General features: G+C 57.4%; 2 protein-coding genes across 11 annotated transcripts; one reads left to right on the forward strand and one right to left on the reverse strand.

Moving 5' to 3' along the window:
* Positions 1 to 7: 7 nt before the first annotated feature.
* GUK1 (guanylate kinase 1) lies at positions 8 to 10,207 on the reverse strand. 9 transcript variants are annotated; one of them, XM_043910768.1, is made up of 8 exons: positions 9,727 to 9,878; positions 2,666 to 2,794; positions 2,405 to 2,446; positions 2,200 to 2,296; positions 875 to 1,013; positions 716 to 800; positions 447 to 532; positions 8 to 313 (listed from the first exon to the last, which is right to left on the reverse strand). In XM_043910768.1, the coding sequence occupies exons 1-8, from the start codon at positions 9,785 to 9,787 to the stop codon at positions 278 to 280; spliced, it is 675 nt and encodes a 224-aa protein (XP_043766703.1). In that variant the 5' UTR covers positions 9,788 to 9,878; the 3' UTR covers positions 8 to 277. The 9 variants fall into 9 exon arrangements, with proteins under 9 accessions (XP_043766703.1, XP_043766705.1, XP_043766698.1 ...); XM_043910770.1 differs by having other exon boundaries at positions 2,681 to 2,794; positions 9,727 to 9,877; XM_043910763.1 differs by lacking the exon at positions 9,727 to 9,878 and adding an exon at positions 10,053 to 10,207 and having other exon boundaries at positions 8 to 532.
* Positions 9,896 to 13,854, forward strand: MRPL55 (mitochondrial ribosomal protein L55). 2 transcript variants are annotated; one of them, XM_043910775.1, is made up of 4 exons: positions 9,896 to 10,122; positions 10,847 to 10,936; positions 12,962 to 13,166; positions 13,581 to 13,854. In XM_043910775.1, the coding sequence occupies exons 2-4, from the start codon at positions 10,869 to 10,871 to the stop codon at positions 13,728 to 13,730; spliced, it is 423 nt and encodes a 140-aa protein (XP_043766710.1). In that variant the 5' UTR covers positions 9,896 to 10,122; positions 10,847 to 10,868; the 3' UTR covers positions 13,731 to 13,854. The 2 variants fall into 2 exon arrangements, with proteins under 2 accessions (XP_043766710.1, XP_043766711.1); XM_043910776.1 differs by having other exon boundaries at positions 10,850 to 10,936.
* The last annotated feature ends 46 nt before the right edge of the window (positions 13,855 to 13,900 follow it).

The following is a 13,900-nucleotide window of genomic DNA, read 5'->3' on the forward strand; positions in this document are numbered from 1 at the left end:
GCTCAAGGACACTAACCCAGCAGTTCTTTATTTGGATGTTGGCCTGGCTTCCACAGGTAAGGGGTTGACAGGGCATGGTGGGGAGGAAGCCTAGAAATGGATGTGGGGAGTGGGGGTAAGAGACAAGGTCCTCCAACCACGGTGGGGGGTGAGGGAAGATGGGCAGCACCCCAATCTCTGGGTGTCAGCTGAGGTGAGCAGAGCCACTGCCAGGAGACTCTGGCCCACTGGCGTGGGCGCCAGGCCCTAGGCCCCACCTGAGAGGACACAGCTGGCATCAGGACTGACCAGTTGCTTGTGCCTTCTTTATTTCCTGCCAGAGAGAAAGACAGGCTGAGGAAAGGAAGATCTCGCCCAGGACCTGGGGCCACCATATCACCTGTCCCAGCCTGCTTTACCCGTTTGGCACATAGATGTCTGAGGCCCCAGCTCCACCCCCAGCCCACCTCGGAGAGCGCCTCCTTCAGGGCCCAGTAGGCCTTGTCCAGACTGTCGTTGACGATGATCAGGTCAAACAGGCCGGGCTCCTTGCCTGAGGGTGGGGGCAGGGTCAGCGGAATCTCTGGGAACGGAGGGGGTTCTGGGGACCCTTCACAGGGACCACGGGGCTGGGTGACAGCTCCAGCCCTCCTCTACCCCTTGGTGGGGGGCACTGGTCTCCTGTGGGGTGTGGGGAGGGTCTAGGGGAGACAGAGTGACAGGCGCCCTCACTCACTGCTCTCCATGTCGGCCCGGGCCGCCGCCAGACGCTTGGCCAGGCTCTCCTCTGTCTCCGTGTTCCGCTGTCGCAGCCGCTGCTCCTGAGACAGAGCACGAGGTCAGAAGGTCCGAGCACCCAGGGCTGCCCGCCCACGCCCTCCCCCTCGGCCCCCACCAGGACATCCAGTGAGGGCGGCTGCACGAAGATGTAGATGGGCCGCAGGTCAGTCTTCTTGATGTTGCGCACGCCCTGCAGGTCCACGTCCAGCACGCAGATGCGGTTCATGGCCTGCACGGCCCGCACAGCGGCCTTGCTGCAGAATGAGGGGAGGGGAGCCGCTCAGCCGTGGGCACCCCGGGTCCTAGGAGCCTCCGCGGGACCTCATTCCCCGTGCCCCGCTCTGGGTCTGTCTGGGGGTGCCAAGGGCCTACTCTAACTGGCATCTGCTCCCCGAGTAACGCTTGCATAAGGGGGCCCTCTGCTGGTCCGAGGGTGATGGTAGGGAGTGTGTGTGAAAGGCACTCTGGTAGGAGCAGCACCTTCAGACCCTGGCCCAGAGCCTCTCCCTCTCCTGGCACCTACCCCAGGTCCTACACCACGCCATCACGCCTCCAGAAGCTTCCGCATTTATCTTCTGGCTTGTGTCCCCAGGCTGCCAATGGCAAACCCCCTGCCATGTCCTGCATGTGACGACCCTGCGTGGGGAGGGATGCTCTGGCCCCCACTGCGCTGCAGGACACACCCCTGGGCTTTCTCATCTCCTGGCTGCCCTCTGCAGGCCTTGGCCCCCACCCGGGGGTCACCAAGGACCATGTACTCCTCACCCATGGGGGGACTGCCCCTCAGTGCGTCCTGTGTGTCTCAACAGGGGTCAAATGACCCCGCTCAGGGGCCCACCGCTCTGCCCATTTGCACCCGGGGCAGAGGACGATGGGTCCCGTGCGGTGCCCGCTTCACCCAGCCAGGCTGCTTGAGGACCTGCTGTGCACAGAGGCAGGCCTGGGCCTGCCTGCCTGAGTCAGGACACTGCTCCCGGGCCTTGTGAGTCAGATGGCAGGAGCCAGCAGAGACCCTGCTCTGGTTGGTTGTTAGGGTGGGAGGGGGGCAGCTGCTGTTTTGCCAGGGACCCTTCTCAAGCCACCCTACTGACTGGAGGCGATGGGCCACATGAAACCTGCAGACCCCTAAGACCCAGGTCCCCTGAGTCCTCACTGCATACCAGCTCCCTGTCTGGCCCACTGTTCCCACAGCAGCCTGGCCAGGGGGACACAAGTGGGGCTGGGCCCAGAGCAGGCAGCCTGGAGATTTCTGACTCACGCTTCATCGTGACCTCTAGAGGGCTGAGTCCTTGGCCTCAAGTGCCCAGACAGCCGGCAGGGAACACCCCAACCTCACCCCAAGGGGAGAACCCCCAGGGCCTACAGACACCCCCTGCCTGGGTCACGCACTCTCGGTCTCTGGGGGAATGAGAGGAAGGGAAGGCCCAGAGCACGGCCCACCTGGTCCCATACAAGTTCCCTGAGAACTCGGCGTGCTCGATGAAGTCTCCGGCAGCAATGTCGCGCTGCATCACCTCCCTGGTCACAAAGTAGTAATCTGCAAGGAGAAGGTGCGGACGGGGAGACAGACCTCAGGCATCACTCTGACAAGTGTCAGGCTGCTCGGGTCTTGTGCCAGAGCACAGGGGCAGCTGGCCAAGCTCACCTTTGCCGTTCTCCTCTCCTGGCCTCGGGTCCCTTGTTGTGTCTAGGAATAAGTACCAGTGATGGCCTTGGGACACCTGGAACGTCACACATCCCATCCCCAGGGCCTGCCCCATGGCCTGGCTCCGCCCATCCGGAGGTGTGGGAAGGGAGGCTACAGGCTAGGGTCGGCAGTGCGGGGCTTCTGCCCCACTGTGTGGGCGGCGCTTCAGGGCACGTTAGCAAGGGTCTCTGCCCCCAGCTTCTTCAGGACCCTCCCCACCTCCCCGGGCCTCACGGGACACGCTGAAGCCAAAGATGCTGCCATGTTCCTGGAGGAGTCTCTTCAGCAGGGTGCTCTTCCCAGCCCCTGAGGGTCCGCTCAGGACAACGGGCCTTGGTCCTGACATCCCTGTGGGGGGTGGGGGAAGATGCAAGTCTCAGCAGGGCCTTGCTCCCTGCAGCATGGGGGTGCGTATGCTGCCGCATATGGCGGTGGCTGCAGTGCCCAAGTGAACTCTCCCCAGCAAGGAGGCAGAGCCGGGGTGCAGTCACTCAGAGCCATGCTTAAACCCTGCCTGTGCTTCCCTCTGGGTGGTAACACATGCACCAACCGCAGATGTGTGGCCTCCCCAGCTGCCCACTACTAGCCTACCTCTCAAGGAGCCTGGACTTTGGCTCCTGGGAGGGGCACATCCAGGTCCCAATTCCTGTGTCTCCTGGCACCACACCTCGGAGGTGTCCTTGGTCAAGGTCAGTGGAACCCAAGGTCTGCTCTGGGAACTTCCATTGAAAAGCGAGGGGCTAATCCCAGGGTCCCTGACTCCCCTCTGTGACACCTGGGTCTCAGGAAGCCAGCAGGAGAGCAGGGCATCACCCTCACAGGTGAGAACACCGAGGGCAGGGAGAGTGGAAAAGGTCTGGAGGCATCAGCTTAGCCTGCTCTATGCCCACTGGACCACCCTGCACCCCTCATATAGGACCTACCTTCTGAGCAGCCTCTGTGCTCAGCTTGGGGCTGCACTGGATGAGCTGAGAGAATGGTAATCCTTGCCTGCTCCCCACTGTCTGAGCACTAAATCCCTCCCAGAGAAGCCAGCACCACCTGCTCAGCAGAGGGGAACGCTGCTCCTCACCCGAGAAGTGCATCTGCCTCCCCAGCCACGTGACGAGACGGGCCAAGGAAGGCTAGGTACACTGGGAGATCAGAAGACAGGAATCAAGGCTGGCGCTAAGCTAAAGGGCTGGGAGGCTACGCACTGCCCCAGAGGGAGGCAGAGCCCAGAAGGGCGTGTGATGGGCTGGCCTGCCCCTGCAGTGCTCTCTGTGTGGAGGTCCCCAAGAAGCAGTGGTGGCCAGGAGGAACAGGCTGCGTGGGCAGCTCTCCAGCAGGGCCCCTGGTGGGCACTGCTTTCCTAATCTGCAATGTAGGCCAACTTGAGTAATCTGGCTAAAGCGTAGCTATTCTGGGACCATCAGGCTGCACGCAAACACCCTAAAGAAGGACTTAGGAATCAGACATGACCACCCGCTGAAGAGACAGAAGAGACGCATCCAGAGGAGCTCATCAGTGCGCTGCCATTTCTAAGTGACCAGCTCTCAGCTCCTTCGTCTCGTCCACGTTTCCCATCAGAACAGTGAAGGTGAAGCTGCTCGGTCATGCTCGACTCTGCGACCCCGTGGACCGCAGCCCACCAGGCTCCTCCATCCACGGGCTTTTCCAGGCAAGAACACTGGAGTGGGTTGCCATCTCCTTCTCCAGGGGATCTTCCTGACCCGGGGTTGAACCCGTATCTCCCGCACTGCAGGCAGACTCTTTACCATCTGAGCCACCAGGGAAGCCCAATAGTGCACTGTTTTAAAACAGCAAGTCCCACTGACTCACAACTCCTTTCTGGGGTCCTGATTTTCCCACCCAGACACAGCGCCACCATACAAATGCCTACACATTTGTGTGTCTGACTTCAAGCCCACTGCTGTTGCCTGCCCAGGAGAGCACAGTCCCCTTGCTACCCTAAGGACTGGTGCAAGGGAAGGTCTCACTTCTGCCTCACACTGCCCTTCATAAATCCCTTCCTTTGCAGAACGAACATCCCGTGGGCAGCCCAGCCCACCCCCCTGGGTCTGTCCTGACTTTCTAGATGCTGAGTGACCAGGGTGCTGGGCGAGTTATGGGGAGGGATGTCGGAGGGCAGAGGAGATACTGGGGGTCACTAGGTCCCCGAGCAAGGCTGCTGCTTCTAGAGGGGCCCTGGAAAGGGAGTACGGAGGCTGGGGTCTGTCACCCACTGCCTGGCCTCTGGATTGCGCCGAGCCACCACTGCACACATGTCCCTGCCAACCTCGCAAGCAGGGGCAGCTGTGGCCGTTCAGCATCCTTGGTCCTCCCAGGCCCCAGCAGCAGGCTGGCGCCACAGGAATGTGAGTTTCTCCAGGGCAGGGGTACCACCAAAGTGGACACGTGCCAGTTCTCACAAGAGATGGACCAGGAAGCCTCCCTGGGCCTTGCTTGCAGCAACAAACTCTCCACTCAGAGGATGCAGATGGCACCTTCCGGACCCAACTTGGGGCATCCACCTCCAGGGAGGGGAGGACCCATCTCACCAACTCACCTGCCTCTGAAGATTCCCCTCAGGAACACTGCTCCTTTCCACACGCCCAATCTGGGCAGGTACCCCACCCTCACATCCCATAGCCTGCAACTACAAGCCTGCCAGCAACACCCAGAGGCTGTGCCTTACTGCTCTGTGCTTGCAGCCTGGCACACAGGTCCCCTCACACACTCCCCTGGCAGCTCTGCTTCCTATGCACGCAGCCACGGCTACACGTTGTGGTCATAAGCTCTAACATCTGAACACTGGAAAACGACACAGGGAAGACATGTCTTCAGTCAGGACCAATTACTGCACACGGAAGTCCCAGCGCCTAAAACCCTCATGGGTCATGTCGTGCACAAGTCTTACTCATCGTCTCACCTTGAAACACTGGTTTCCATCTGGCTTTATACCCCATGTGGGAACTCTGGGGGCAAGCACACAGCCCCTGCATCCCGCTGAGACCTCACACCCCCCAGCCCAACCACCACGGGCAGTGAGCAGCAGGCACATATGCACACACAGGGGACTGGCTGGCGGCTGCAGCACTCACTGCCTGCGTGGGTCATCACTGCACCCTGCCGCCTACCCCTCAGAGGGTATCCTCCCGAGTTCCCCCCGCCCCAAAGCCCAGGCCCCAGGCCTCTTCAGAGCTGTCACCCCTGCTGTTCTTCTTCAAAGGAACACTACTGGTGACCAGGGGAGAGGGAACCCACCGAGCACCACGCCTCGAGGGGAGTGGGATCTAGCCGGCCAAGCTCATGTGTGCATCCATGCAGTCTTTCCTCTTGTGAGGTCCCTCCCTGAGGCTGTCTCCTTTCACCACAGAGGTTCGAACCACACAGACCACCGGAGTGGCCGAGCCCTGCAGAAGGACCCGGGGGCCGCTGAGCGCTGGGCCCCGCCCAGTGACCGTGGTGACAGGAGCAAGCTCAGCGTGGGGCCGAGCTCAGGCCTCTCAGTCCCAGTGACCAAGGGCGCCAGACCCCGAGACTGATTCTGGCCCCATCTCCTGGCAGAACCGATGGCAGTTAGGGACGTTCTGTAGCCTCTACTCCTCGACTGTTTCACAACTGCAAACTCCAGCTTCCTGGCAAGATACTGGAAATTTTCACAAGGACACCAATAAGGATGAGGGATGCAATTTCTGTAAGAATTGCTGGTACAAGCCTGTGTGTTCTGGAATGCTGTTAGAACCCTTCACAAGGAGCTCCTCAGGCAACCCTGGGAGGTCTGCCTTGAGAAGCATTCCCTGCCCTCCCTTCTGCTTCCACCTGATTTCCTGTCCTGTCCCAAGGGCTGGGCATGGCCACCACCTCTCTCCTGAGAACCTAAGACAAGGTACAACCCTCTGGGGACACAGAGAAGGGACAGTCAGACCCCACTAGCACTCTTGTAAAACACTAGACCTGTGCTGATCTGGGTTAGGATGGCTATCACGCCCCACCCCCCAAACAGGCTGTGTGGGACAGAACTACTCTGGCCTTCGCCTCAGGCACTCCATGTGTGGGATATGTCCTGGCCCAGTGACCTTCAGAAACCAGTTAACCTTCAAGAACCTGATTTGCAGTGGGAGAGCCAGCGGTTTCCTTCTTACTTCTCTTGGTTTCCTTCTTACTTCTCTCGGAAGGGTGGGACCATGCCTTGCATGGAGGAAGCCTGGCCCTCTCAGGGAAAAGGTTTCCTTCTTACTTCCTCTTACAGTAGGGTGGGACCACGCCTTGCATGGAGGAAGCCTGGCCCTCTCAGGGAAGAGGTTTCCTTCTTACTTCCTCTTACAGTAGGGTGGGACCACACCTTGCATGGAGGAAGCCTGGCCCTCTCAGGGAAGAGGAGGTTTCCTTCTTACTTCCTCTTACAGTAGGGTGGGATCACGCCTTGCATGGACGAAGCCTGGCCCTCTCAGGGAAGAGGAGGTTTCCTTCTTACTTCCTCTTACAGTAGGGTGGGACCACGCCTTGCATGGAGGAAGCCTGGCTCTCTCAGGGAAGAAGCAGCCGCACTGTGGCAAGAAGCGCACAGTGGGGAGGACGTGGGCCCATCACGGCACTACACAGGCAACACAGCGGCGTCTGGGTCTCTCTCCATCAGCGAGAAGAACCGAGAGTCAGTCTCCTGTGAGAGCCTCAGTTCTAGCCCTAAGGGAAGGCAGAGGGAGCATGAGAGGAAAGGGGTCCAGGACATACAAACCATGGAGCCGGAAGCAGCCCGACCCCTTCTGGGTGGAGCAGGTTCACTCTCACAGAGGGGGAAGAAAGGACCAGCCAGGGACCAGGGAGAATCCAGGCCCAGCACACACAGGATCAGAGAGGGGCCTAGAGCACTGGGCTGGGCACACCTAGGGTCAGAGGAGGTCCCAGGAGGGAAAGAGGTTGGTGCACAGCTCCGGCCGGGGGTCAGAGCCCACCTGCACACCAGGGCCCCAGCAGCTCACCCTCTGCGCCTTCCCTTTTCCCCTTGAGGACTGGGGTCATCTCCTTCCACCCCAACCACACTGTAATACCTTCCTTCCTGTTCTTCCTCAAATTCTCTGAACATGTTTCTTGAGTTATGCTAAATGCGATGCAAACGATAGAAATTAACAGTTCAGACCTTTAAAAAAAAATCTGGGTATGGCTGAAGAAAACTGTACAATTTCAGAACTCCCAGAATCTACTTACTACTCAAAGAAACTTCTGATCTTCCCAGTTCCAGACTAAGGTCGGGTCAACGTGTTCTCAGACTCTAAAGGAAAGCCCAGGCAAACTACACCTGTCACAGGTGTGGCACCAGCTCAGATTACAAGCTGGCCTGGTGTGTGCAGGCAAGTGTGTGAATCCTTACAAGAAGAGAACAGAGTGAGAGCTCACGTGGCGGGAAATTCAACTTGTTAATGATCAGACCGGAGGCCACACCCACCCCATATTCCTCTCAGTGCCAACGGTTTTCCTGGGTCACTCACAAGGCATATGGGCTTCCCTGGTGGCTCAGACAATTACCAATCTGCCTGCAATGCAGGAGACCCAAGTTCGATCCCTGGGTGGGGAAGATCCCCTGGAGGAGGAAATGGCAACCCACTCCAGTATTCTTGCCCGAAGAATTCTACGGACAGAGGAGCCTGTTGAACTACAGTCCGTGGGGTCACAAAGAGTTGCACATGACTGAGCGACTCATACACTTCACAAGTCATGGTCTGGGAGGTGAATGACAGAAAAGCCCACATTTGGGCAGGCACGCCACCAAGGGGCATGCGTGAGGGACAGCCGTGAAAAGCGCATCCTGGCTTCCTCCTCCCGTCCTGCTTGGCCCTGCCTCACACTGGCCAACCATACCCCACCCCATGCTGCTGCTGCTAAGTCGCTTCAGTCGTGTCCAACTCTGTGCGACCCCACAGACGGCAGCCCACCAGGCTCCCCCATCCCTGGGATTCTCCAGGCAAGAGCACTGGAGTGGGTTGCCATTTCCTTCTCCAATGCATGAAAGTGAAGTCACTCAGTCGTGTCCAACTCTTAGCGACCCCATGGACTGCAGCCTACCAGACTCCTCCGTCTTTGAGATTGTCCAGGCAAGAGTACTGGAGTGGGTTGCCATTGCCTTCTCCACCCACCCCTATGAAAGGCAGTCAAAACAAGCGAGGTGGCATACCTCACTGCTCCTCCTCAAACGAGCACCTGGGTAAAGGAGGCTTAGTCCCCTTCACTGCTTCCAAAAGAATGTCTAAAAAAAGCAGATGAGCAGCTCCAGCAACCGAGACTTGCCATGTCTTGTCCCCAGGGACGCTGAACCCCAACTACCATCCCCATGTCACGTCAGGAAGGCCTGCCACCAACAACCTGCTCCCGTGCAGAAGTGCCCAAATCTGCAATGTCCAACAGTGCTAGGTTGGGGGGCTGGCCAAGAAACTGCGGCAGTCCCAGGGGCCCTCCTGTCTGGGAGTCCTTGGAGCAGTCAGCTGTGCCCACTAGGACCCAGCCCTGGGTTTGCAATCTGCGGTGGGAACCAAACATAGCGCCAGAGGTGGACTACCGGGAGGGGTTTCCCTTAAGTGCGGCGTAGACTACATATTTCTACAGGCCAGGTGAGCTAATCGGGACTTTGGTGACTCTGCCATACCTGGGGCAACCTAAGGGCCTTCAAAACCCTGATCTCCCAGGGTTTTTCGCTCTGCTCTGTGGCCCACCTTGGAGAAGGGTGTCAAGCGGCTTTCCCTCTTTGCCCCTCCGCATCCTGCAGGGTCCACAAGGCGTCCAGCATGAAGTTCTCAGATTGCAGGGGTTTTACAAACTGTTAGGAGCTTCCAATATCAGAATGATTTCCTCTTATATTTTGAGGACTGATACAGGGGAACCAGTTTTTAAATTGTCCAAGTAAAAATAATAACTACCAAAGGCAATTCTAACACAGAGACACACTGGGTAAAACTTCAAAGTGAAGGGAAGCCTCCCTGAATTTAACTCCATGAAAAGACTACCTTGTTCTTGTCTCCCCCCGCTCTACTCATGCTGAAACAGAGCTCTGGGAACCACTGAGGGACGCCGAGGGCAGTTTCGGTGGCTGGCGAAATGACAGAATTCACGAGCACAACCCCACGAGTCCCTGAAGGAGGCCCACGACACCCGCGCTCAGCACGGGCTCCGGTGGCGCCTCGCACGCGAGTAGCGGCGGTCCCCGCCTCTCTGCCGCGGATTCAGACCGTGACACACGGGCCTGGATCCTCCTGGGGTCTGCGCGCGCCCAGAACTCCGTCCCGCTGTGAAGGGCCGCCACTCACCGTCCGAGGGGGCCCGGCCAAGGGCGGCCGCTGCCAGCCCGGCCAGCGGGCGCCGCAGCATGAAGGGCCGCAGTCGCCGCCGCCCGGGCGGACATACGTCATATCGTCGCGCCGCGCCGCGCCGGCCTCTCTCCGCCGCTCAGAGGCGTACGTCACCGCCGCGCCAGACCCGCCTGAGCCAGCGGGCAAGTAAGTCAGAGCGGCGACGGTCTCGCTGCGCCTTGGAAGGCTGTAGGTCACCGCCGCGAGACCCTGCGCCCGCGGATGACGTCGGGGCGAAGCCACACGAGGAGTGAAAACTGAGTTTACCTTGACTGTGTACTCACCTCTGGCCAGCCCCGCACCCGTTGGCCTGTGGCGGCCGAGCCGCTGGTCCTCGAGGCCGCTCCGGAGCCGGTGAGGGTGGCAAGTTGGTGCCGGAAAGGCGCCGCGTCGCACGGGCTTGGAGGGCTTCCTTCAAGGGAGGGTCCGGGCCCTGCCGCTAGCTGCCCTTGAGGGTATCACTTGGGAGGTTTATAGCTTTGCGGTTTCCTGTTGAGTCATCTCCTAAGGCGGAAGGAGGCCTGCAGGGAATATAGCAAGGCAAACCTGTTTATCTCGACAGGGAGGGCTCTTTTCCTGAGGTCTTAGTGTTTGAGACATCAGGTATACGATATTTGAAGCAACTGGTTTATCACCTCGGAAACCTCAGTTTCCCTGGGAGTCAGGGCTTAGTAAGCTGCGGCTGCTCTTTGGTAATCCTCACCTCGCTGGATTTTGTGAGAATGAAATGACCTTGGAAAACAGGTATGAGCTAGTTGTCACCGTTTACGTTGCATTCCATCCTCAGAGTGACTTGTCTGACTCAGTAACCCACCAGAATGGGCCCAGGCCCTGCTGCAGACAGTTTTATTGAGTCAAAGTTTTCGGGAGTAGAACTGAGGCATCTGCAGATCAGAGACGTTCCACAGATAATTCTAATGCCAGGTGAGGGCTGAAAGCCTCATAGATTGTTTGGGCAACACTTGCACTGACCTGCTAAAGTCTGTCTGAGATGGCTTTGTTCCTGCCTGGGATTTGTTGAGAACCGATTAGGTGGGAAATCCTGTCTTTTAAAAAGATCTTTTATTTCCTTGCCTAGCAGTTGCACACTGGACCAGTGAATGACCCTAGGCCTTTACGTGCAGCAGGGTCTCTCAGGAGGAATGGCGGCCCAGGGCAGCCTGCTTCGGTAAGCATGGACTTCCAGGCCCTTTGGGACTCCTATAATGGGGCCACCGGAAGAATCCCGACTCAACAGCCTTAGGCTTTGCAGCCTTAGTAAAGTCTCCAGAGCCAGCGTGTTTTATCTGGAGAAGTACATACAAGTACATATTTGTGGGGGTTTCCCTGGTGGCTCAGTCAGTAAAGAATCTGCCTGCAGTGCAGGAGACCCAGGTTTGATTGCTGGGTCAGGAAGATTCCTTGGAGAAGGAAATGGCAACCCACTCCAGTATTCTTGCCTGGGAAATCCCATGGACAGAGGAGTCTGACCGCTATAGTTCCTGGGGTGGCAAGAGTTGGACATGACTTAGCGACTAAATCACCACCACTACATATGTATGGACACCTTAACCGTGTTGAAGGAGGAATGGAAGTGACTTGCGAGTACCTGGCACCAAACAGATGTGGTGGTGGCCACTGTCCTATTCAGAGCCTGCAGGCCACCCCTGGAGAAGACCATGGCCTTCCTGCTCTTCCCACCAGAACTGCCTCCCCATCTGCATTTTCCTCTCTTCCCCTGATCTCCCCAAGTGAGTGCTGATGGAGGAGAGAATGAATGCAGGTTTTAAATTGTTTCTGTGGAACCTAGGAAGAGGGATGTAGCACTTGAGCTGTGGGTTAGTATGAAGATGGGGAAGGGACTTGGTTGCAAAATTTCCAGGAGGGCCCTTGTGCTGGAAAAGGTTCATGTTGAAACTGCAGCTACTGTCCTGGTGGGAAAGCATTCACTCCTTCCCCTCAAGGGTTTGTTCCAGCCCCTTCCAGGAGCCTCCTAAATCACCAACCCCAGATTGTCTGGAGTGGCTGTGCCCTGAGCTCCATGGTATTGCTTAGGTACAGGCCCTGCCCAACTCACTGTGGGTTCCTCTGGTGTTGGAGTTCACCCACTTCTTTCTCCAGTCTTGCACTTCTGGAGGATTTTGCCAAAATTTACTGAACCCTCAGCTAGGGAGAGTCTGGGGCTTCATAGCAAGTAAGATGCAGTTCTCTCACCCGAGGCCATCAGACTAGTGGAAGAAATGGGCTATCAGTCTGAGGTGTCAGCTGGAAATTGCAGCGGGGTGGCAGGAACCACAACCAAAGCAGAGGCTGCCATTCTCTGGCTGTGCATGGCCTGTGGCTGCTTTGTGGAGAGAGAAGTCCTGAAAGTCTGGTGGGAGCTACTGAATTGATGTGAATATCAGGAAACAGATGGACTGAGGCACAGTCTGCGGTTTGGAATTCAAGTTTGTATGAAAGCAGGCTGGAAGGGACTCTGTGTGTGGGGGGCGGTGTCACAGGGCAAGGTTAGGATGGGGAAATCCAGGTCCTGAGTGGATGAGAGAAATGTTGCCTCACGTAGCTGGGTTGAGTGGGGCATGAACAGGCCCTATTCTGTCACCTTAGAGCATGCGCTCTGCTGTGTGCCCATCACACTCAGAAGCCAAGTGGACCAGATGTCTCAGTCGGCTTGGGCTGATCTAGCAGAACATCACAGACCAGGCAGCTTATTGAAAACTGGAAGTCTGAGATTAGGGTGCCAGCAGGATTCTGATGAACCAGGTTCCTGGTTCAGAGATGGCTGCCTTTGGTGGTGTCCTCGTCTGGTGCAGAGAGTTAGCTCTCTGGTCTCTTCTTATAAGGGCACCAATCATACTGTGGGGACCCCACCATCATCTAACCCTAATCACCATCCAGAGGTCCCACCTCCTGACACCATCTCACTGGGGTTAGGGCTTCAACGTGTGATTGGGGACGGGGTGGACTCAAATGGCCAGTTCACAACACCAGGTTTGCAGTCCCCTGGACGTCAGTTTCCCATTCAGTGCTATAGTCTAGCACCCTAGCCATGGGGTCAGGCCTCACTAGAGACCCACCAGGTTTCTGGATGTGGAGTGGAGCTGCTCTGACCACATCCTGCCCTGGTGCATGTTGCTGTGTGCCCCCTTAGGAGCTGGGCTGCGTGGCCACTCTGGTCCTGGCACCAGCCACTGACCAACGTGTGTGTCTGCAGCCTGCTCTGGCAGCATGGGATGACAAGAGCTGCCCCTGAGAGCTGCCGCCACCTGTATATGTCCTCTTGGCGGGCTGATTGCAACAGAGCCTCGCTCACTCGATTGCACCGGCAGACCTACGCACGCCTCTACCCTGTTCTCCTGGTCAAGCAGGATGGTTCCACCATCCACATCCGCTATCCGGAACCTCGCCGGATGCTCACAGTAAGCTTCCTTCCCCGACACTCCCTAGGATCAGGTCCTGGGGGACCTCGCCTGTAGAAACTACTCCTCCAGGAGCTCATGGGCTTAGAACCCACCATCGCTGGACTAGGAGGGGAGTGAATTAGGTCAGAATTTTTGGTTGAGGAGAGGGCAGGAAGTGACCTGCAGTGCACTCCACAGACCAAGGTAAGAAAGCAGTGAGCTGTATGGTTGAAAAAAATGGCAAGTCTTGGGAAAACAAGCAGAGAAAGTTGAAAAAAAAAAAAAAAAATGAAAGTTTTGAAGGGAGAGAAAACCCATAGAACACATAAAACCTAAACTACATGGTAGATGATAACAAGGTGAAGTGGAGACCCTGGAGAACATCCTGGTACCCTCCACCTGAGCCATGTACACACCCCGTTCTCCCCACAGATGCCTGTGGACCTGGACTCCTTGTCCCCAGAGGAGAGGCGTGCACGATTGCGAAAACAAGAGGGCCAGCTCAGAGAGAAGGAGGAGGAGCCAGAGCTCGGTGACGACTTTGATGTGGAGCGGTACAAGCAGTTCTGGACCAAAAAGTGATGGTGCCTGGAAGCTGCTGTGTCCTAGGGAACGCTGTGAAGCAGGGAGGGGCACGTGTCTTTAAATCATGAGTTGAGGACGCTGTCTCTTGTGAAATCAATACAAAAAGGACATTCAAATAACACTCTTGACACTTTGTTGTAAATCCCTCAGAAACCCCTACCATCTCA

This window comes from Cervus elaphus, chromosome 9 (genome assembly GCF_910594005.1).
Source record: "Cervus elaphus chromosome 9, mCerEla1.1, whole genome shotgun sequence".
NCBI lineage: Eukaryota > Metazoa > Chordata > Mammalia > Artiodactyla > Cervidae > Cervus > Cervus elaphus.